The 25,375-nt window shown below is 42.1% G+C and overlaps 1 protein-coding gene across 3 annotated transcripts in view; it reads left to right on the top strand.

The window, feature by feature from the left end:
• LOC138952902 (mitogen-activated protein kinase-binding protein 1-like) overlaps positions 1 to 25,375 on the top strand; it is a 154,865-nt gene that overhangs the window by 72,907 nt on the left and 56,583 nt on the right. For all 3 annotated transcript variants that reach the window (XM_070324653.1, XM_070324651.1, XM_070324652.1), the window contains exons 15-20: positions 500 to 696; positions 1,186 to 1,304; positions 1,715 to 1,966; positions 2,484 to 2,591; positions 3,839 to 4,097; positions 4,747 to 4,879. In XM_070324653.1, coding sequence (XP_070180754.1) covers positions 500 to 696; positions 1,186 to 1,304; positions 1,715 to 1,966; positions 2,484 to 2,591; positions 3,839 to 4,097; positions 4,747 to 4,879 — 1,068 coding nt within the window. The remainder of the gene's footprint in view (positions 1 to 499; positions 697 to 1,185; positions 1,305 to 1,714; positions 1,967 to 2,483; positions 2,592 to 3,838; positions 4,098 to 4,746; positions 4,880 to 25,375) is intronic.

The raw sequence follows: 25,375 nt of genomic DNA, 5'->3' as shown, positions 1-25,375 counted from the left end.
GTTTATACCTATTCTAACACAAAGGGAAACAAAAAGCAAAAGCAGCACGGAATGAAAAAGGTATGAAAAGAAGATGGAGGGAAAACTTAAAAGGGAAGGAACTCTAGGTAAAGAAAGAAATTACAGGGGAGAGAAGTGGTTAGAGGATGTATTGTAGGGGCACACACACACACTGACTGTATTACACATTTATGAGGGTAATAAGAAATGGAAAAATGAATAAAATTAAAATAGATGAATAATAAAAACAATAAATGAGAACTCATATTTTGTTTGTTTACTATGTACTCAAGAGATGATTTTAAGAAAACAATCAACATTCATTGATCTCATTATCATTAAGGGTCATTTCATTTACTTTTAGTATAAAAAGTGGAAAGATTTTGGTTGTATTTGTTCCTTGGCCAAAAATCCTTGATCTTCAACATTCAAGTATTAAAGAATGTGACCAAATTCAATTTCATCATGAAAAGTGAAGAGGTTTTTGTTTTTGTTCCAGGGCCCAAGATCCTGGCGACAGGCAGCCGAGATCGTCTGATCCACGTGTTCGATGTGGAGCAGAGATACGGCTTGCTGCAGACGCTTGACGACCACTCTGCGGCCATCCAGTCCGTACGCTTCACCGACGCTAACAACAAGCTGCGCATGCTCAGCTGTGGCTCAGACAAGTCTATTCTCTTTCGCAACGCTTCACTGGTATGTTCCGCTTAAAAGTTGTAACAAAAGAACTGAAACAAATCTTTCGTGTTGTTCGTTTTTGTGGTGTTTTTTTTGTGCTTTGTGTGTTTGTTTTTCTTAGATTTGTGTGACAGTTTTGGTTTTCATTCTCACAATTAAATTTCTGGCAAATTTGTAAAGTATATGGTTGTTTAGATTGAGTTTTGACAGTGCTTTTTGGTTTGTAGTTTGAAGAAGTACATGGTCATGGTGTATAATAAGAATGAAAGTACAATTTTGACAGGTCTTACACCATTGTTATGCATGCGAGCACTGAATTTTAGTAGAACTAGTGCTGTCCTTTTCCAGATTTGTTGTAATCATTTCGTGCAGAGGTTGAACAGAACAAGGTGTATTGTCTTTATGTTTGCTACTGCTTGAGTGTGTAAGAGAGGGGTGAAGGAAGGACTATATTCTCAAACACCATACCTGTCTGTTGTAAGCTTGATGACACCGTTGTGTTTTCAGAACCCAGGGTTTGAGTTCAGCCTGGACCAGCACCTGGTTAGCAAGGCCACCATGTATGACATGATTGTGGATCCCACACAGAAGTTTGTGGCCACTGCCTGTCAGGATCGCAACGTCAGGTCAGTGGAACACTTTCTTTCCATACCCACAACCTACTGACTCCACTGTCTTTGGTCACCTGTTTTGAATCTTTTTCCTCATTTGATTTGGTTCAAGGTGGTTTTTGAAAGGAAATTATTTGTGTTTCTTCGAAAACTGACCTATTCGTGGGGTTCTAGCTAAAACTTGTTTTACTATCAGCCAATATGGCATACACTCTGTGTTGTAATTAATGTAATAGTGCATGAAAAGACCTTCCCAGCTGATGATTTAGCATTATTCACAAACCTTACATATAGCAGCTACTTATACGAAATTATGAGTATTCAGTATACTCGAGGCCCCATGAAATGTCAACAGATTTCAAATAAAAGAGCTTAGCTGTAGTTTGCACCTCTAGTCATTGCTGATGTTTGTGTTGCGTGGACAGAGTGTACAACATGGCCACAGCCAAGCAAAAAAAGAACTACCGAGCGTCGTTAGGAGATGAGGGAACCTTGCTGCGCATTCAGCTGGATCCCTCGGGAACGTACGCAGCCACCAGCTGCACAGACAAGAATGTGTGTGTCCTGGAGTTCTACACCGGCGAGCTGACCGCCTCTGTCTTTGGTCACTCAGAAATCACCACTGGCCTGCGCTTCACCAACGACCTCAAGCACCTCATTTCTGTTTCTGCTGACAGGTAAGGAATGCTTAGCACTCTTTATGATGTCTATACAGTGCTGAACAATTTGTTTAATTTTTTATAAGTTGCTCAGCACATCGTTGTCGGGCGTTTAATCAATTAACATGCAGGACTTTTTAACATTGCTCAAGAGTTTGGGTTTGTGGGACTGGCTTGTTCGCAATCCTGTAAGAGCAAGCTCAGGGGCAGTTTGATAAATGATTGTGTTTCTTTGAGTGTTCAGCTCTAGCTCTATATGATGACAACCATTTTGGAAGCTGTCACAGCTTTTCATGGTGTCCCTGTTTACCTGTATTCTTTTGTTTGTAGGCGTAGGAGTTCATTATGGTACTGAAACATGAGCAAGCTTATTTGTTGATAAGTTTAAGATAATGAGGTGACACCATTTTCTTTATATCAAAACTTCAGGAACCTCATTTGTTTCATAGAACAAAAGAAAAAGAAAGCAAAGTAGCAGATTGATACACCAAAAGTCCTGCGAACTTTGTATAACGGAGCTCCATTTTTCTTGCAGCTGTATATTTGTATGGCGACTGCCGTCAGACATGACAAAGACGATGAGACTGCGCATGGAAGAGTTGGGCAAGATGCCACAGGGTGAAAGCTCCATGTCTGATTTGAGGTAAGCTTGTTTCATTGCTCTTCTCTCAAGTTTATCTTCTTCTTCTTGTTGTTCGCTGTTAGATCGTCAGTCCGGACTGCAGGGCGAAACGTGCTGTCCTCTTCAAGTCCTCTCTGGGGCCGTATAGCTTCTTTTGTAGCGCTGTCTCCTCTGGCCAGAGATTTCATTTTGCGATTTGCGTGGATCTGTGGTTGGTTAAGGTGCGCCTGTTGGCCCAGATCCTCCGACTTCAGCCCTTAGGTTTCTTTCAGGGTTACCCCGCCCTTAGTTCCTTGCTCAAAAACCTAACCCTGGGAACACATGGGGGATTTCTTACTGGGGGTCCCACCCCGGGGCTAGAGCTTTTAATGCGGCTCTTACTCGCATGGTGTAACCGTCATCGGACACGTAGGGCATTTATAGGGTAGTCAGTGCCATCTGCCAACCCACCCGGTCCTGGTGGAGACACCGCTAGTTGGTCCGGGACTGCTTATTCTATATTCGCAGCTGGCCCCCATATCTGGGGGCCGTTCCCCTATCAGCCACCTGGGGACCCGCCGGGTTGAGGATAGTCGCCCCCCTACTGAATTGGAAGTAGTCTGTTCTCAAGTTTATGATAATAATGACAGCTTATGTAACGCGAATCACAGTAATCTATGCTCTCAGAGCTTTACATTTGATATGAATAAAAGCATACTATTTGATATAACATATGGGGAAATGGATGCGAAGGAACAGTACTAAATCCTTTGAGTACTGTATTTTCCGGACTATAAGGCGCAACTTTTTTCCTCACCTTGAACCTCTGCGCCCTATTGAGCGGTATCGTCTTATGAATGGCTAAAGAAGAGTGAACAAGTACCTCTTATCCACTCTATTAAATTAGGGCTGAAGAAGTCCTGTAAGCGACATGCTGCCCCCAGGTCAGGCTATTGAATCGTACTACAGGCATGGGATTGCACTGAGACCAATTTGTTACTGATAGTGCCAAAGAGGCTGTGTTTTCATGGGTAAAATGAAAATTTCTTACTGCAAGTTAGGTGAACAAGAAAACAACTAGCTCCTGGTAAGCGAGAAAGCATGGTAGCTGCATGATTTAAAATCCCATTGGCTGTTGAAGGTTAATTCTCTTCAAGTCATCAGTCACATTTGGCAGCTGGCATTAAATCATGACATAGCCTCTTCACCCTCTTCGCAGCAAGATACTGTGTCTCTTTTTGTCTGCATGAAAAAAAGCTGGACTGATAAACAATTGTTGGTCTTTGCAGAAGAGAAGGGTCCCTGATCCCCAACCCAGTGTCGCTGGATGGAACCTTCACCACCTCTTCCTCCTCACACTTCCCCGTGATGAAAGAGAACATCTCCCCCGCCAGGATCCTCTCTTCCATGACCCATTCCTCATCTGACAGCGGTGGAGCCTTTCCCACCACCCCTGTTGGCAAACGTGGGGATGCCAGCATCTCCCAACCCTCACCCGCAGGCGTTCGTTTTTCCATGGGACCCCTGCCTAAATGGGCGAAAGCTCAGGTGAGTAGCCTTTTCAAGTCTTACGGTAGATCCCCCTTGGTTTTGCAACTATCCATCTGGCTTTTCCATCTGGCTTTTCCTCATTTTCTGCTAATAACGCCTGTAAATTTACCTCCATTTTAAGACTCTCCCTTTCAAAACCTGAGTTGATCAGAATTTTGGAGGTCTTAATTGAGGGAGGGGGGGGGGGGGCTGGTGGGAAGGGGGGGGGGGGTGTCACTGTGTACAGATTGAAACTGCAAAAGGCGAGGAGATTTTAATTTTTGTAGTACTTGTTTTAAACCTCACAGCTGTCTCTACCAAGCTGACTGATACTGACAGTCTTCTCATATTCCAATTGCAGTTGTAGTTATGTTATATATGAAGTCTTATATCGCGCGCGTATCTCCAGACTCGGACTCAAGGCGCAGGGATCTATTTATGCCGTGTGAGATGGAATTTTTGACACAATACATCACGCATTCACACAGTTATGAGATATCCAGGTTTTGCATACTTATTGCTTTGCAGTGAATGAAAAGAGAGACCAGTCATCATAAGAGACATTTAGATTTGTTAAAAAAAAAAAGAAAAAAGGTTTCCATTAAGACTTGTATCGTTGTGGAAGATCTCTAGCCTTTCATTTGCTTGTGTGTGTGCTTTGTGACAGTTTGGTGAGGGAGGGGATGGTACGGACGGAGGAGCGGACTCCATCCAACCCAAGGGGCGGTGGGCCCAGCGCTATGATCAGAACGTGGCCTTCAAGTCACAGCTCGACCTCACTCAACTCGACGATGATTCTGGTGAGTTCTTTTGCCCCCCCCCCCCTCTCTCTCTCTCTCTCTCTCTCTCTCTCTCTCTCTCTCTCTCTCTCTCTATATATATATATATATATATATATATATATATATATATATATATATTAAAAATCAAGTATTGGAAGAAGTGTCTCACCATAAAGTCCTTGGTGTAAAGATTGATAATAATTTATCATGGCATGATCACATTGATTACATCTGTAAGATTGCTTCCCCAAAAATATATCAGTTATCAGACATGGGACTGGTCCGAATTTTATCGGAATTCCGATATTTTCCTTAGCTCACAGACCATTCTTGAGATCGATGCAAATTCGTTGAGAAAAAAAAAGGGGTGGGGGGGTGTGGTGGTATGAACCGTTCAGCTGAAGCTGTCTGCGTCTGAAGTCAGTGCATTCGCACCCCAGCACTCGCGTGAACCCATAGCAGTATCATGGGTCGCGTTTGATTGGCTGTCGATCTCCGACGATTATCGCCTGAGCCTAATTATTCACTGATGGCGGTTTGCGAGTTGTTTTGATTGGCTGCCGATCTCCAAACGCCGAAGGTGAAAAAGGTAGCATTATGGCGTCTGGATTCGGTATTGTTTTGTAGGCTGTGGAAGCTCTTACGATCGACGACCAAAGTGTGAAAAACAAGTGGAAAGCCAAGTGGCTGTCAGAAGAAGTGACTGTCATTATCAACAAGAAAGAAAGGCGCCAGCTCATTGGCGACAGTATCGCCAAGATATCCATTCCCGGTCAGGCCGTGTGCACGTGGTGCGACAACGGCCACTGCGTGGTGAAATACGGACTTGGTGGAAAAAATGTGTTAGTTCTGAAAGTTTTGAAGTACGTTTTGTGTGTGTGTGATTGTTATGAATTACACTTTTGTTTAAAATGCTAAAACATATTATTCTTGTGGTTTTTATAGCTTTTTAATAAGGCATGATGTAATTTTTTGCTATCAGGAGAGGCCCCAAAATGGCCTTTATATTTCTAACATTCATTTTCCGTCTTTGCCCCCCTGAACCCCCTACCGGGGCGTTGCCCCTGAACCCCGGCTTACTTTCCTACTTTTGGAACATTTGCTGGTCTGGTTATCAAAAATAAAACATTTCTTGAATCTCCACTCGCGAAAGATTTTTTTTTACAATCACATCTTGTCAAATATTGATTATGCATCCACTGTATGGGATTGTGCAAGTGCTAATGTTTTGAAACCTTTAGCCAGTCTTCACAGAAGAGCAGTTAAGCTTATTATGCTAAAAAATCACACTCCTTCAGAATCTGATTATAAAAATGTGCAAGTACAGTGGAACCCCTCACAACGACCCCCCTCTCTAACGACTACCCCGCCACAATGACCCTTTTTTTTTAACCGATGTGTTTCCTTATATGTGGCCATTTCTGCGAAAAGGGACACTCTTGACAAATTTATCGATTTTGAGTTTTTGATTTTATTTGACAGACTGTTATATTTAGAACTTGATGTGAGAATTTCAGACCTTGACATTTATTTTTCACGGAGTTATGACCCTTTTTCGGAGATACCCCCAAAATGACTTAAAATGGCCAAATTTTTAAATACAAACTTTTGCCGGGAAATAGCAAGTTCAATCATCTGCCGTTATTACATGTATGGTTTTAGATCAAAATAATGTTTAATTCCAGAGTTATTGCCCTTTTAATAACGTTACCCTAATTTGTACTTTTCTCGTCTTTTTCTATCATTCTCTCATCCCATGCAAAAGAAAAAACAATCAGCCATATGATTTTTTTTCTCGAATATCTCTTCTTCTTTCATACTACCTCTCCCCACTCCATGGTCTATTCTTTCTTCACCCACGCACATACAAACACAAACTATTTGATGCTGTCTGCTGAAAACAATACCAGATTCTGCTGCTTGTCGCCTTGAAGTTGTGGTACTTCTAAATTTCATAACAAGGATTAATTGTTCAGTTTTCATGGTAAATACAGCTTCCAGTTGTAGAAAGTAACATGGTGCTGTGTGTCCTTGCACACGTGGGTCTGTCAGTCTGTCCATCACTTCACTGAATTGAAAATGTCATCCGTGCACTCTGCTATCGAACGTCTCCCTTTACTTTCAACAAACTGAAATGCCAGTCAGGGTCAAACTTGATGTGGCCGACGATCAAGAAATGTTCAAAATGGATGTGTGCTGTTCATTCACACACAAAACTGCATGCCTAAGTATTGATGCACCATGCCGAAGACTGAAGTTGCTACCCTCCTCTGTACCCCTGCCTCATTCGCAAGGTAGAAGACTTGCTTCTCTGAAACAAAGGAAACCACAGAGTTGATCAATATAATATTTACTAACTACTATTTGCACAGCTCAAGTCTGGATTTGGGTACCTATCTACTTGCCATTTCTAAGCTGGTATGGAGATATTATTGAAAATGTAGTGTGTGTGTGTGTGTGTGTGTGTGTGTGTGTGTGTGTGTTTGTGTGTGTGTGTGTGTGCTTCTTTGTTGGAGAAAACAGCATATAAGCACAAATATAACTGTATTTTTCCCCTTTTTTTAAAGTACTGAAAAATTGTAAAATATTAATGTCTTTACCTACTGAGCAAAGTCCCAAGGGTAAACCGTGCTGATTTCCTTGGAACTGGAACCAGCTGGTCATTGCTCTTGCTCCATTCTGTCGAACACCTGCTTTGTGGGCGGGCAGGCACTTCTCTATCTTTAGTTGTTGCACTGTCCGGTGAATTGCTGGACTTGTTTGCTGTTCCACGCAGCAAACTGAGAAAAAGAGAGTAACATTGGTTAAAAAAAAAAATAGGGAGTTTAAAAACATACTACACATACACACATGTATACCACCACTGTTATCATCATCATCATCATCATCATCATCATCATCATCATCATCATAAAAATCATCATCGTCATTATCATCTCTTTCTCTATCTACCCCACTCTCTCTCTCTCTCTCTCTCTCTCTCTCTCTCTCTCTCTCTCTCTCTCTCTCTCTCTCTCTCTCTCTCTCTCTCACACACACGCACACATATATACACACACACACACACACATACACAGACGCACACACACACGCACACACGCACATACACACATACACACGCACACACACACACACACATACACACAGAGACACACACACACACACACACACACACACACACAAACCCTCGTCTTGTTTCCCATTCTACCTAAATACATACAATTAAATACTGCCTGGTTGTGAAGAAAAAAGAAACAGAGAAAGACACAAAACACACACACTGCAGTCTATATGGTAACTTACCTGAAATTATAGCCTGTCAAAGTGTCATAGATCTAAGTGGAGACAGCAAACGGTAAGAGCAACATGTTCTCATGTACGATGTCCGGGCGTTCAAACGATCAGGAAGAGGAAGGCCTAATTGCTTCGCAATATGCTCTGGGAGAAGTCTTTAACCGATTTGTAGTGTGCGTTGTCATCATGAACGTTTATAACACCATCGTGATCAAAGTATCTGCTTCGACTTCGGAGTCACAAATGTCCGGCGAAGTGCAACATAATTATTCTGAATCAACAGCGTTGACCTCGTCAACAAAATCGTTGTCTTTTCCCAAAGTGGCTTCTGTCAGCAGAACATTCCGTGCTCAACTGAGAAGATTGACTTGCCCTTCCACTATCACAATTCACAGCTGCAAAGAATGCGCCAGTCAGTAACCACTGATCTAAATGTCAGTAACAAGGGAAGCAACTAAAGACGAAAACGGGGAGTAACTGTTCTTCATCGGGCAACTGCGTTTGTCGTCTGCTTCTTCGTACAGTGCTTGTCTACGGTCGCGTGAAAGTCAGATCTACCTGAACTATGCGTATAGATCAGTCTAGTGAAATGTGGCTGTGTGATGATTTGGCTACATCCCTTTCCAGATGAAAGTTTATATTACTCAAACATTCAAAAAATAGGTAAGTTGTTTGGTTGTGGCTATATCCACGGGTCCGTGTCTCTAGTCCCCAGGCTATATCCACGTTACTGACGTCATCGTCGCACGAAAAGGTTTGCGTTGGCACTCTTATCAAGCGCCATTTTGTTTTTACCACGAAACAATCAACTCTTTTGACAACCTGCAAACTAAACTGAAAGCCTTACAGGAGTGCACTCATGTGCAACTTTCGAAAAGATCGTCGAGATCGATAGCAGTCATCAGGAGTATCGCACAAAATATAGATTCCTATTTTTCCCTTACGGACACGTTGTCTCCGTAGCTCAGACGATAGTGATTTGCCAAACAGCCCTTCAGACCTACGGTTCGAGCTTAGCCTTAGTCTTTTTTTAATTTTTGTTGAAATAAATTTGTTCACTGATTTTTCCCCCCTCTTAACTTTCCTTTCTTTTATTTTGCTCTACTCTTCTTTTCTCCAAAGCATTTCGTTGATAGAGCTGAGATTGCAACAAAAATGCACTCCTGCAATTTTCACGGGTCACAACGGTAGTGCGGCAGCCGGCTTTGTTTACATTTTATCACATAAACTCCCCTCTCCTCCCCTTCAAAGTGCTGCTGATCGAACTTTGGACCCTGTATTCCACTCATGGAGTCTAACTCTTATTTAAAAATAAAAGGCAATTTTGACGTTTAAAATTTGACAGTTGAAGTCAGTGCCCAACCGAAAGCAGGAAAATATAAGGCGTGAGTAGCGTCCCTTGAGTACGATGACGTCAGTAACGTGGATATAGCATCGAGTCTAGAGACACGGACCCGTGGATATAGCCACAGCCAAGTTGTTTTAACTTGACCAAAACCAGCGATGAAAAAATGCATCTCGAAGCACAACAAAACACTCTTTCGCCATTTCGGCATGATCGCAGTCAACTCGTCATCGGTTCGATGTGTTTTTCCTGAGGAGGAATGAACATAAACATTTTTAGAAGTTTGTAATGTTGATCCCAAGACTATTTTCCATTTCTTTAAATTGCTGTTCATTGTGCTATCGCTGATAATTCATTGAACTTTTTAGAAATTCAACTTGAAGTGGGCGTCAGTCAGCACAGCAAAGTTTGTTTACATTTTGCTCTAACTTTGACCCCGCGTTTCTCCAATCAGAGGCTTAGATCAAGAATGTCCCTTTTCGCAGAAATGGCCACATATAGTTGTCACCAGTGTAGCGACCACCCCGCTCTAACGTCTAAGGACCGACCTAACAGCTTGTGTAACGACTTTGTCAGACAAAGCCAAGACTCTCAGTCAGCGTAACGCATCACTGACAAACCGGTTATAACCAGTTATAACCGTCTCGCGTAAGCAAAGGCACTAATTAACCGCTGAGAGGTGTGATGGTTGGGTGGGCTGAGTAAACATCACAAACCAATCATCGAGAAAACAAACTCACGTGACCAACATACACCGTTCAACTCAGTCAGAGTTTGGACAGAAGGCGGCAGTGGAGATCGACATGGCGTCTACAAATAAAATAAAATATTTAACTCTCGAAAATCGAGTGAATGTTGTGAACAGACACAAAAAGGGAGAAACTGCCATCGCGATTGCAAAAAGTCTTGATGTTGGAAAATCGCAAATTCAAAGAATTATCCAAGACAAAGAAAACATTCTGAAAAGGTGGGAAAGTGGTGACAAGGCAGTGAACGCACTCACCATGCACTGACATCATAGGAAAGCAGCCACACAAACACAGCACAGAGGCAGAGGCAGGTGTGCAGATGCTTTGTGAGAATAAGCTTGAAAACCAGTTTCAATTAAAAAAACCCCAGCAGATAGAGCCCCATGTCATAATCATTCTTCTTGTCTGGCTTTATTGACTGCATGCCGATCTTGTGGCACTTCAGTCGGAAATACACTGTACACAACACCGCTCTCACTCTCCCTCACTGACTACCTGCCAACTGATCCTTGGAAATTGTTTGGAAGAGTACACCTCTCTATTTCTCTCCAATGGTCTTCCTGCTGACATGCAGTGACACCGGACACCCCACTGAGTTTAGCCAGCTACCCCCCCCCCCCCCCCCCCTGACTCTCTCTCCCTCCCCCCAGCCATGTACTGTTTGGTGCTGTGGCCAGAGAGGTGTCACCGGCTAATTGAGGTCAGCTGCACTGTTCACTCAGAGCAAAACTAGTTGGCTGTGTCTAACTTTTGACAAAGCAACACAACTGAAGGGTTCACAGATTAGGTAACCGACTGCGGGGGAAACAAGAGTATCTTGTCAATGAACGAGGTTACACACAGATACGCCATGCTGAGAATGCTGAGAACGGTGGCCGATTTTTCACTCTCTTTCTCGGAGGGCCTTCATCATTGCAGGGACTGCTGTAAAGAATGCTTGCTCAGAAACTAACTCTTTTTGCATTGAAACATGCACCAGAACTCGAAGCAGTTTGCTTGAAGAAACATACGTCAGCAACTCAAACTTCTCTGTTTTCTTTTTTTTAAGGAAATCTGAGGTGACTTTCTTTGTGGCCCCCTGACCCCGCCCCCTCCCTCTGTAAGGACCGATTTTTGTCAACATTTTCAAGGTCGCTAGAGAGGGGTTCCACTGTATTACCATTTCAAAAAAGATTAATGTATAATAAAGGTGTTACAGTATAATGCATAAAGTGATGTCAGGATATGCACCGCAGACATTACGTGATAATTTTATTTTGAACTATAACAGACTAAAAATCATTACACCGACTCCACGTATTGACCTTTTCAAATCAAGCCTTCTTTATTCAGGTGCGGTCCTATGGAACTCACTGCCTATTTTTCTTAAGCATAAAACAAACACAGACAGCTTCAAAAATAATTATATGTCGCAAATAATGCAACTAAACATGTGCTGAATGGTTCATCAATTCATTTAAAATGTATGTGCATGTTAAACAAAATTACAATAATATGCAGATCTAAATTAAGTTATGTTAAAAATTGACACTTTTTATCATTGGAAATTGTACTTAAAATGCAGCATGACAATTTATTTTTTAAATTTGTATCTGTATATACAGTTATAATGTATCAAGTTTGATGTGATAGTTCTTTGATTATATTGTTTTCTGTTCGTGTTGACCCTATATTAGGGCGAGGGCTGGATGTAAAAAAGCAATATTCTTGCTTATCTATTACCCTCGATAATACTGATTCTGTCTTGTCTTCTCTCTCTCTCTCTCTCTCTCTCTCTCTCTCTCTCTCTCTCTCTCTCTCTCTCTCTCTCTCTCTCTCTCTCTCTCTCTCTCTCTCTCTCTTAAGTTATGTTAAAAATTGACACTTTTTGAGTCACTTGAGAAAAAGTGACTCTATGTAATCGGTCAGTGTTAGTCTGTCCGGCCGGCCGGCCGTCCGTAGACACCACCTTAACGTTGGACTTTTCTCGGAAACTATCAAAGCGATCGGGCTCATATTTTGTTTAGTCGTGACCTCCAATGACCTCTACACTTTAACGATGGTTTCGTTGACCTTTGACCTTTTTCAAGGTCACAGGTCAGCGTCAAAGGAAAAATTAGACATTTTATATCTTTTCTCGGAAACTATCAAAGCGATCGGGCTCATATTTTGTTTAGTCGTGACCTCCAATGACCTCTACACTTTAACGATGGTTTCGTTGACCTTTGACCTTTTTCAAGGTCACAGGTCAGCGTCAAAGGAAAAATTAGACATTTTATATCTTTGACAAAGTTCATCGGATGTGATTGAAACTTTGTAGGATTATTCTTTACATCAAAGTATTTACATCTGTAGCCTTTTACGAACGTTATCAGAAAAACAAGGGAGATAACTAGCCTTTTCTGTTCGGCAACACACAACTTAACGTTGGGCTTTTCTCGGAAACTATAAAAGTGACCGGGCTCAAATTTTATGTGAACGTGACTCATTGTGTTGTGAATAGCAATTTCTTCCTGTCCATCTGATGCCTCATATAATATTCAGAACTGCGAAAGTGACTCGATCGAGCGTTTGCTCTTCTTGTTATCATTGGAAATTGTACTTAAAATGCAGCATGACAATTTATTTTTTAAATTTGTATCTGTATATACAGTTATACAGGCAAATCCAGCTAACTCACAAACGGTTAAGTCAAAAATTCGCTTAGCACACAAAGAAATTCTGGTCCGGAATTATCCCTCTTTATCTATGTGTACAAAGTACCCTGAGCTCGAAATGGGATTTCTCTTACGTAAGTCGAAAGACGGATAGCACACAACAGAAAGTCAGTCCCAAAGACAAAGTTTACTCTATATTTACTACAGCAACTCGAAACACGAAACTTGGCGTCTCACACTAGCGCATTGTGTAACCTTATTCCCTTCTTCTCTACACGGACGCCACACCGACTGGTCAGTCGGCACGCAATAAAGTATGAACTGAAGTTAGGAGGGGGCGAGGAGTAAGGAGGGCGAGGAGTAAGGAGGGGGCGAGGAGTAAGGAGAATTATCCAATTCCAAGAAAACATTCTGAAAAAGGTGGGGAAGTGGTGACAAGGCAGTAAACGCACTCACCATGCACTGACATCATACGAAAGCAGCCACACAAACACAGCACAGAGGCAGAGGCAGGTGTGCAGATGCTTTGTGAGAATAAGGGTTGAAAACCAGTTTGATTTAAAAAAAACAGCAAATAGAGCCGCATGTCATAATCATTCTTCTTGTCTGGCTTTATTGACTGCATGCCGATCTTGTGGCAGTGACTTTTCACTCTTCAGTCGGACTGTACACAAACCGCTCTCACTCTCCCTCACTGACTACCCTAAGCCCTGACAACTGATCCTTGGAAATTGTTTGGAAGAGTACACCTCTCTATTTTTGAGTCACTTGAGAAAAAGTGACTATGTAATCGGTCAGTGTTAGTCTGTCCGGCCGGCCGGCCGTAGACACCACCTTAACGTTGGACTTTTCTCGGAAACTATCAAAGCGATCGGGCTCATATTTTGTTTAGTCGTGACCTCCAATGACCTCTACACTTTAACGATGGTTTCGTTGACCTTTGACCTTTTTCAAGGTCACAGGTCAGCGTCAAAGGAAAAATTAGACATTTTATATCTTTGACAAAGTTCATCGGATGTGATTGAAACTTTGTAGGATTATTCTTTACATCAAAGTATTTACATCTGTAGCCTTTTACGAACGTTATCAGAAAAACAAGGGAGATAACTAGCCTTTTCTGTTCGGCAACACACAACTTAACGTTGGGCTTTTCTCGGAAACTATAAAAGTGACCGGGCTCAAATTTTATGTGAACGTGACTCATTGTGTTGTGAATAGCAATTTCTTCCTGTCCATCTGATGCCTCATATAATATTCAGAACTGCGAAAGTGACTCGATCGAGCGTTTGCTCTTCTTGTTTGTTCTCCAATGCTCTTCCTGCTGACTTCAGTGACACCGGACACCCCACTGAGTTTAGCCAGCTACCCCCCCCCCCCCCCCCCCCCCCCCAGCCATGTACTGTTTGGTGCTGTGGCCAGAGAGGTGTCACCGGCTAATTGAGGCCAGCTGCACTGTTCACTCAGAGCAAAACTAGTTGACTGTGTCTAACTTTTGACAAAGCAACACAACTGAAGGGTTCACAGATTAGGTAACCGACTCACTGGTCAAGGCTGCAGGGAAACAAGAGTATCTTGTCAATGAAAGAGGTTACACACAGATACGCGATGCTGAGAACAGTGGCCGATTTTTCACTCTCTTTCTCGGAGGGCCTTCATCATTGCAGGGACTGCTGTAAAGAAATGCTTGCTCAGAAACTAACTCTTTTTGCATTGAAACATGCACCAGAACTGGTGGACACCATCGACAATGTCAACCATGAAATCGAAGCAGTTTGCTTGAGGAAACGGTCGTCAGCAACTCAAACTTCTCTGTTTTCTTTTTTTTAAGAAAATCTGAGGTGACTTTCTTTGTGGCCCCGCCCCCTCCCTCTGTAAGGACCCCCCTCCATAAGGACCGATTTTTGTCAACATTTTCAAGGTCGCTAGAGAGGGGTTCCACTGTACTATGACCAAGTCGAAATTTCGGATAGGACACAATAACAATTCGGTCCCTTCAATTTCGTCTTATCCGGATTTGCCTGTAATGTATTAAAGGGCAGCTGCCTGGCCTCAAAAATGCGCGGAGTCGCGTGCAAACACGCGTTTAAGAGTTTTCCGAGTTGATTCAACTAAAGACTGTTGATTTGGTCCAGAAGAAGATACTTTTATCATTAGTTTGAAACCATGAAAATGAGTGAAACTTTCTGCTAGTTCTCACAATCCGCAAGAAAACGAAGCAGTTGGCAGGTGTCACGATTTCATCTTTCGCCCGTGTTCATATTTCCCCATCGATATATACTCAAGACTGAAATGTTGTTTCCTGGTAAAATTAAGAAGTGAAATTATTTATGGACGAAACGCATGTCAGTTTCTTGCATGTGAAGAAAATTGGTGGTGAAATGTAATAGATTTCACCCCCAAAATCGATTTATTCGAAAACGTGTACCGAGTGGTTACGTCCCTTGAGTAAGAAGGGAAACATTTTAGGATGAATCAAATTTCTAAGTTAAATAAAAAAAAATTGGTTGGACAAATTTGGCACCATGATTGTAAGGTACACAAGGTCGCTCATCAGTACTATCGAAGGGTGTTTTTTTGTTGAGTGTAGAGTTTATACTAGATCAACGAGGCCGAGAATCGAAATATCACCACGGCGAAAGATGAAAACGTCACACAGGCCGAAACGACTCAAAATCCTCGACCGACAACTCTGTCAGCACAAGAAGAGACGCCGCAGCGTTAGCGTGGCAGTGACGTCATCCCAGGAACCCGATAAGGCCGCTGCGAAGTTTACAGTACAATGCAGAGTACAGCTGGGCATCTGTAATTCTGTACGCGTGATTGATTCTTGCACAAAGTAAAGTATTAGGGTGGTGGTATCTTCTCAGGACCCATGTTCCCATCTTCTCCTCTTTAATCTGACCATAGACCATTTATCCTGGACCGCCAACTAGCTCTCTCTCCGCTCTTTCTCTCTATTACGAGGTAGCGGCCTCTCGCATTTAGGAACCTACGCTTACAAGCCTTTCAGAAATCAGGGGGACGTGATATCCGGTGTCGATTGTAAACATGGACGAAGTTGCCGAGGTAAGTTCTGAAAATGCTAAAATAAACTCAGCAAAAGTGCATAATATGGAACATGTTTTTCGATGAGTTTTGTTCAGTTTAGTTTGAGTTTTGGAAAATCCAGTTCATTGTCACATCCCATTGTCACAAATAACTGGAGCGTGCTTTCTTTTCACTGTCTTTGAATCGCTGGCCTTTCAAACCGGACGCGACGCGCCCCTGAAAGTCGAGAGTCGTAACCTGGAAGGGTCACGTGACGAGTTGGCGGTCCAGGCTATTTGGTCTATGATCTGACCAACTGCAACCTTCACAAGTTATTTCTAAAGTGGTTCACATGCTGTTGCTACTCCCCCAGTCCACCCGGTTAAACCATAAAGTTGCTCAACCACAGACCCTCGTGTCCCTGGTCAGCAGACACTTTACACTGAAGAAGGTCCGCTTGAGGTGTCACGCCAGTTACCGTGTACGTGTGAGGTACTGAATTCAAGACAAAAACCAACTCTGGGAAAATCTAGGAAAGAGATGACAATACCTCTTCAGTTACTCACTCAAGTAGGTAGACGAGATAAGATAAAGGGAAGAGAGACGAAGACAAAGATGAAACAGTGGATCTAGTGTGGAAAATGGGGGAGGGGGGTTCGGCCGCAAAAAAATCAAAGATGAATTTGTCAAACTGTGATGGTTATCGTGTGTGTGTGTTGTGTGTGTGTGTGTGTGTGTGTATGTGTGTGTGTGTGTGTGTGTGTGTGTGTGTGTGATAACACGTGTGTGTGTGTGTGTGTGTGTAATAACACGTGTGTGTGTGTGTGTGTGTGTGTGTGTATGTATGTGTGTGATTACACGTGGGTGTGTGTGTTTGTGGGTGCATGTGTGTGTCTGTGTGAGTGTGTTTGTGTGTGTGTGTGTGTTTGTGTCCCTCGACGCGTGACATTATATGCCAATAAGTTGAACAAAAACAGGGTTCAAGTGGGAACACCTGAACAAAAGCAGGAGAAGGACGGAAGACACTTTATAAACTCCGTTTTTTACTGCGAAATTTTGGCCTGGGAGAAGACACCCCATCCTAAGTTTCTCTTCGCCTACCCGTGAAGTATGCTTTAGGGCTTAACTAGACAACCCGATTGCGCTCACTACACGGTATAAAGAGAGCGCCGTTCAACCCGGCCGATTCCTCGGCTGACGTCACGCGTCCAAGGGAAGTAATTTTCGAGCGGGCTGCATTGACTCAGCCAAGAATGCAAACTTTCTTCGATTAAAGACATTGTAGCATGTCTAAAATCTTCGGACTTGTGTTATCAAGCTGTTAAAATCACCAAGTAACTTTTAAGTATAATTTCACTTACATGAGAACTCATTCTGACGAACAGATTTTGAGAGCCACAACCCAACAGCTGCCCTTTAAGTTTGATGTGATAGTTCTTTGATTATATTGTTTTCTGTTCTTGTTGACCCTATATTAGGGCGAGGGCTGGATGTAAAAAAGCAATATTCTTGCTTATCTATTACCCTCGATAATAAAGATTTTGTCTTGTCTTGTCTTTCTTTATTTGGTGTTTAACGTCTTGTCTTCTCTCTCTCTCTCTCTCTCTCTCTCTCTCTCTCTCTCTCTCTCTCTCTCTCTCTCTCTCTCTCTCTCTCTCTCTCTCTCTCTCTCTCTCTCTCTGTGTCTGTCCATCTTTAAATCTGTCTTTGTGTGTGTGTGTGTGTGTGTGTGTGTGTGTCCTGTAAAAGAAAGAGGAAGGAAGGCTGTTTTTGTGTGTGTGTGTGTGGGGGGGGGGGGGGGCCTTGGATTCCACCGACTTATTTTCTGTTGTGCGACTCAAGGTACTCTAAAGTGAAAATCCAGGGAAAGCAGAAAAGTGCAAAAAGCTCTGAATTTGTCTCTTCTACTTTTCAACCCCATTTTAAGACCTCGCAACAAAAAAAAAGAGAAATGATCTTATAAAGTAGTGTGTCTTAAAATGGAGGTAAATCTCCAAAGATTATGAATAGAAAATCAGGGGAAAAAGCTGGGTCTTAACAGGGAAAGTCTTGAAAGAGAGGACCCACTGTACTGGTCTACAGATGATTGTGTTCTCAGACGATAAAAGTCAGCACAGAAGCAAGATCCACTCAAAGTGAGATCATGTCTCTTGCTCAGCTGACTGTCTAATCCCCCCCAAGTACTCTGAGACTGCTCCTCTAATCCCCCCAGGGAGAGAAAGAAAAGGGGAAATGCCTCAATCGAAACCAGAAGATCACTATCTGGAGACTGGGTTGAGTACCCAGAGAGAGATATCAGGGTACCGAGAACCATTATCACTGACATTGTGTGCATAACTAGCTTAATTTTTGCGCTAGGGAAAGGGATTTTTGTTTTAATGGAAAATGGAATTGAGTCAAAGATTTAAACATGAGTGCAGTGCACAATCCTTGTTGAGAGGCGGACTAAGAGAAACGGTTCACTGAACACACATTTTTTACCACTCGAGAAAACGTGAGATCTGTATCGCAAAAGTGGCTCAGCGCCTTGAGTCACCTGTTAGTGAGATTTTTTACTTTCTCCAACGGCTTTTTTAGACAACTGGAATATGATGCAAGTTGTCCATAGATTTATTTTAGGAGCTAGGTCTGAGAAATTTACAACATAGACTTTGACGCGGGATAAAGAATGGCTAAATATCTGGGAAGGAGGGGTAGGGGGTGGTTGGAGATCTGTGATAGAAAACCTCGTCATGTGAAGAGTGCTGAAGAAACAAACCATTAGGTCCTTTTCGGAAAAAAACTACTTTTGCGTTTGTCACGTGGCTTTTCTGAACCCTCTAGTCGTGGAATAAAAATTGAGCATGTTCAACCTTTTATAGCGCGAGCAAGTTTGAATATGGTGTCATCCTTATTCGTGAAGGAAGGGAGCCGGGGCGGAAAAGACAAACGATGTTGGGGTTAGGTTCCTTGGCAAAGCTAGCACTTTTATTGCTTCAAATATGAGGCATGGGAATTGTCCGCCGAAAGGCAAATTTCCGCCGAAATATTTTTTTGTTCCACCAAAAAAGCAAAAGTGTCTGCCAAAAAAATAAATGGTGGAGGCAAAAATGGTTCTAAAAACTGAATTTAATTGCAAACTTGGGAGCTCAGATGACACCAAATTGCACCATTTGGGTTCTTTGGAGAAACAAAAATTCCGGCGGAACCCCCTTGTAAGGCTAGGCGTTTCGCGCCGTCGACTTTGCTATTACTTACAGATTTTCAGCCTTTTTTACTTTTTTCAATTCCCGTGCCTGAAATATGTCTAGTGATGGATAATTGCAATGGATGTACAAGCACTCTTTAAATTTGTAAGGATGAATTATTTACAAAAGATGTACAAGCGGGTGTATCATTTTTAATATCTGCTAGAAAGACTAAGCATAGTAATGTCCAAGAAACACATTCCCTTTAAGATCTCCAAAGTTGATGGAAGTACCGATATCGGAATATCAGAACAAATGTTGCGAGGGACATCCTTTGTACCAGCACCGATATAACTTAAATGTACGCTCCTTCTCGTGGAAGCAATCACGTTCCAACACCACCGTCATGCAGATCTGTCCAGGTTTTTACACGTGATGAGAGCTTCCTTCAAGTTAAATACATGCCTCACATCAACAACCTAGCAGCCTGCTGTGCATATGGGGATTTGTTTGTGGAGTTCATTTCATGACACCTGTGTCAATCTGCGAAATGAAATCAGCCCAGAATTGCCATCGTGCAGAGAAAGCAGCCAAGTTGTGGGTGTCCATGTGAAAGGAAGCTCTTATTCCGACTGTTGGCAAGATATGGAGAATTGGATCGCAGCAATGTTCGTAACATACTTTCCAGCGGGCCCCGTTCTTTTCTTAGAAGGAATCCAATCAAGCTCTTCATGGCTGATTGGAATTCACAATCACACGGGAGGGAGCGATTGCCGGACGAGCAAACATCACGTACACGTTCGCCTTAATCCTTTAACGACTTTGTTTTTCGACTCGTTGCCCAACAAGGTAGATGGTGGCGACAATAGAGACGATAAAATCACGCCGCACCACACGCCACAACACCCACTGACCGGCACCTACCCCCCGCGGGTTATATTAGGGGGAGTCCCATATTGGTTGGGACGAGACAGAATTTACCCGATGCTCCCCAGCATGTCGTAAGAGGCGACTAACGGATTCTGTTTCTCCTTTTACCCTTGTTAAGTGTTTCTTGTATAGAATATAGTCAATGTTTGTAAAGATTTTAGTCAAGCAGTATGTAAGAAATGTGAAGTCCTTTGTACTGGAAACTTGCATTCTCCAAGTAAGGTCATATATTGTACTACGTTGAAAAGAAAGTAAGTAGTGACACAAAATGGTCAACAACATGCACGCACGCAAGCAAACACGCGTGCACATGATTGTCTTTGTGGTGTAACTGTAAATGCGTGACGTTGTAAAGCAGGGGTGGGGGGGGGGGGGAGATAGTGAGAATTAGGTGTGTAAAGCAATGGTACACTTTGGTGACAGGGCCTTAAAAATGAATGCTCGAACGTCAGCAATGTGAACACAACCTAAACGTAAATATAAACGTAACTTTGTGCATGACGCAATGTGTGGGCCTTTTTCATGTGCCACATAGCTCGTTTCATTAAAAAGGAGTTGAGTTGCAGACTGAATTTCACAGAAATCAAATCTAAAATGGAGGTAAAATCAAAGACTCAATGAATAACAAATCTTAACAAGTCGCGTGAAGCAATATAAAAACATTTAGTCAAGCTGTCGGCATCAAAGTAACAGATTAACACCAACAAACAGTCATCGCCGAGACTATATTTAAGATAGTCTCGACTAACCACACATAAAGACCGAGACGGGTCACGCTCGTCTCCGCGTAGCGTGCAAACGCAGTACTTTGGCCTACTTAACCTATTTTCTGTAATTCTGAGCACATTTGTAGAGTAAACATGACATATGTATATATTTTTGAATTCAGGAGAAATTGAGGAATACGATGCAATCATTTTTGAGTCACTTGAGAAAAAGTGACTCTATGTAATCGGTCAGTGTTAGTCTGTCCGGCCGGCCGTCCGGCCGGCCGTCCGGCCGGCCGTCCGTAGACACCACCTTAACGTTGGACTTTTCTCGGAAACTATCAAAGCGATCGGGCTCATATTTTGTTTAGTCGTGACCTCCAATGACCTCTACACTTTAACGATGGTTTCGTTGACCTTTGACCTTTTTCAAGGTCACAGGTCAGCGTCAAAGGAAAAATTAGACATTTTATATCTTTGACAAAGTTCATCGGATGTGATTGAAACTTTGTAGGATTATTCTTTACATCAAAGTATTTACATCTGTAGCCTTTTACGAACGTTATCAGAAAAACAAGGGAGATAACTAGCCTTTTCTGTTCGGCAACACACAACTTAACGTTGGGCTTTTCTCGGAAACTATAAAAGTGACCGGGCTCAAATTTTATGTGAACGTGACTCCCAGTGACCTCTACACTTTGACGTCTGCTTTGGTGACCTTTGACCTTTTTGAAGGAAAAAAATTGAAATATCATATCTCTGAAACTATTCATCGGATTTGATTCAAACTTTATAGGATTATTCTTTACATCAAATTATTTACATCTGTATTGTGTTGTGAATAGCAATTTCTTCCTGTCCATCTGATGCCTCATATAATATTCAGAACTGCGAAAGTGACTCGATCGAGCGTTTGCTCTTCTTGTTAAATCTGTTAGTGACAATTCGATTTTAATGACAACTTTAATGAGCAAACTAATTGACTAATTTTTAAGCCTCCAAGCTAAAATGCAATACCAAAGTCCGGGTTTCGTCGAAGATTACTTAACCAAAATTTCAACCAATTTGGTTGAAAAATGAATGCGTGACAGTGCTGCCACAACTTTTACCATGAGCCGGATATGACGTCATCAAAGACATTTTATCGAAAAAGTGGAAAAAAAACTTTCGGGGATATCATACTCAGGAACTCTACTGTGAAATTTCATGAATATTGGTCCAGTACTTTTCTCTGAATCGCTCTACACGCCTAGTCAAGATGAATGATTCCAGACTCCCTAAAAAAGCTTATAATATGCAGTTGTATTTGCACAGGCAAGGCAAGTTTTGTTGGACATCCCAAGTAAGATTAACTTTGTATAAATTTGGTTTCGGATTTGTGTGGGAAAACCAAGGTGTGCAATGCGAGAAAGCTTTTTGGAAATGTTTTAGACAGAGGTTAATAGATTGTAATATTCAAAATTGGCAAGAGCGCATTAATACCAGCGCAAGGTTTGAGGTTTACCGCGTATTTAAGTTATCTGTTTGCATGGAAACGTATTTTACTTTTGTCAAAAATAAGCATATATAAGAGATGTACTCATTAGGTTCAGAGCGGGCGTGTCCGAATTACGCTCACATAAATTGAGATACTCCCCACATACCCTACAGGACTTGTTTTGCCCATTCTGCAAAAAAGCACCTGAGGATGAAATGCACATTTTATTTCACTGTGATGCATTGAACGATCTTCGCTGCCAATACTTACCCTTTAAATACACATCATATCCTTGTTTGGTTTCCTTTCAGTTGATAATGCAAAACAAGAAGGGTCTCCATGATTTAGGCAGATTTATTTATTATGTTAACAAACGCCGTGATTTACTTCCTAAGGTGTAACAGAATGATTTATTTTGCTTCATGTCTCTCTGTTTTGTTGATGTGGTTGAGTGCATTGCGCAGCTGCTAGTTTTTAAACAACTATGTCCTTTGATGTATGTTGTAGTTGAGGATGTATTTGATGAGGCACCAGCCATCCCCTGTACATACCCATACATGTATGTATGTGCGCGTGTGTGTGTGTTTGTGTGTGTGTGTGTGTGTGAGAAGGAGTGAAAGCCAGAATGTTTGTGTGTATGTGTGTGAGAGTGGAAGAGAGAGAGACAGAGAGAGAGAGAGAGAGAGAGAGAGAGAGAGAGAGAGAGAGAGGCTGTCATGTTTGATATATGCACCGGTTGTAACGGGTCAGTTGGCCTATACAATAAACTTTCTGAGTTCTGAGTACACACACACACATACATACATACATATATACATACATACATACCGTAGGGCGAGTGGAATAAACTGCCATCGAGATTGACCACAAGGAACTTAGTCGATAAATATCGACAGGGGGCCGACAAATGGTTTAAATGGGAAATGTGTGTATATGGGTGTGGGTTTGAAACAAACAAACAAACCAACCCATGTGAACCCCGGGCCGCAGGCCTTCGATGTAGTGATTGAAAAAAAAGGATGTTCTCAAATGGTTCAATTCTCATTTGGTCTGATTCTCAAATGGTACCGGTATACTCTCCCCCCCCCCCCTGGCCGCAGGCCTAGGAGTAAAATTTTTATAGACACTGACCTTCTTCCCAGGGGTCATTGACCCAGTTTTAGCTATGAGAGGTGGTTCGCCCAGAGGCTGTAGAGTATACTGGGGCGGTCTCTTTGATGTCTTGAGAGGAAACTTGGCCAGGGTAGTACATGCACCAGAACTGGTGGACACCAAGGACAAACATGAAATCGAAGCAGTTTGCTTTCAGAGAGAACGGTCGTCAGCAACTCAAACTTCTCTGTTTTCTTTTTTTTTTTAAATCTGACTTTCTTTGTGGCCCCCTGACTCCGCCCCCTCCCTCTGTAAGGACCCTCCTCCACAAGGACCGATTTTTGTCAACATTTTAAAGGTCGCTAGAGAGGGGTTCCACTGTATGACCTAACCGCTACTGGCAGACGGCCTCAATCTTCACGCGCAAAGACGAGATTAATAGGTGCTCGGTTTTGGTATTTTGAATTACATTACATTAAACCTTTGTTGGGTTTCATGGTCATGGCAACAGCCATAATAATATTACATGATGTATAATATCATATTTCAGCATATGTGAATTACATGTCATCATACTAAACTGTCATACATTTTTATTCCTACATTATTCTGATTGATCACAACCAAACCTACTATCATTGGACACATCCAAATGCAAGCGCCTGTTCTTGACAATTTCTCTCTGATCTAAATATAAAATCAGTGCAATTTCCTGGGTCGGGCTTTGCCACAGACACTCACGGTTTGGCCTGTAGGTAAAATGTACAATGTATTTTCTGATTTGTGCACAAAAGCTTTTTTTCTTTTTTCTTTTTTTTAACATAACAATGTTTAATGTCACTGTATGTTTAAAAGACCATGGTCATATTTGTAAAAAAAAAGTTAAATTAGAAAATAAATAACATTTTGGTTCATGATTTTTCCTACACCTGTGCTAAAAATAAGAAATAAAAATGTCGGGTATATAAGTCACTCAAATACAGCTAGGTATGAATGGCTCGGTTTGAGTTTGTTGCAGTTGACCCTGCACAATGCGACATATCATGTTTTTGTTGAACAATTTTGACGTCACCCCTCCCATAGGGTGACGTATTTCACAACTTCCTGTGTTACACAAACTCTGTGATGACCAATTTTGACGTCACCCCTCCCATAGGGTGACGGATTTCACAACTTTCTACAGATGAACAATTTTGACGTCACCCCTCCCATAGGGTGACGGATGTCACAACTTCCTGTGTACACAAACTGATGACGTATTTCACAACAAAATGGCGCTGCCCATGGTCAACCTCGAAACTATCCGTATAGAATGGGGGCGTCCTCGCCCCCATAAAAAGCCATGTTTGGATCACAGATCCAATTAACATATATATCTCGACATTCACTGGTCTTTGGGTTTTTGTTTTCAAAGAAGAAAGAAACTTTCTTGAACACGGACCACTTCTCCGAGCAAAATCAACAAACCTAATCACTCGCATTCCACAGACACAGACATAGTTACGCTTGAAAAAGTAGGACCAATTGTATCGTGTTTGAAATTATAATAAATTCAATTTTTCTTGGGTTTCAACAAAAAAGCAATGGTCTGGAAGAGAATACAATTCTGAAACGGCAATGAACGGTAATGAACAACAATAAATGAAATGAAAATACGCAAGTTCTCTCAACATCACAGCGACCTTTCCGACTTAGGCCTACGTGGGTCGACCGATTTCATTTTGAGAGGCTGGTAATGTGCGTAAGGGTTGTCAATCAAGGGTTTATTTATTGATAATGTTGATGGTGAGGGATTTGATCTGGCAGTTGGTGAAAGGAATGTTGCTTGGAAGGAGGTTTGCAAGATCGATCTGCTCCGGGTTCATTGAACTCATTTTTGTCGGAGAAGATGTTGATCAGTTCGTCTTTTGTGAAATCCCCCCCTTTAGGATAATGGGCTCGCCCGCTCTGTGCATCAGCCGACACATTGCCCTGAAGTGTGTTGGAGCCGCTCGGTTTGCATGAGATTCTTTTTCTTCTTCGACAGTTCATCCTCCGATACTGTAGCAGAACGTTTCATCTTTCTACATTTAGTCAAGTTTTGACTAAAT

Source organism: Littorina saxatilis, linkage group LG17 (assembly GCF_037325665.1).
Source record: "Littorina saxatilis isolate snail1 linkage group LG17, US_GU_Lsax_2.0, whole genome shotgun sequence".
NCBI lineage: Eukaryota > Metazoa > Mollusca > Gastropoda > Littorinimorpha > Littorinidae > Littorina > Littorina saxatilis.
Note: the sequence above shows the minus strand (reverse complement) of the source record. Positions and strands in the feature narration are given on the sequence as shown.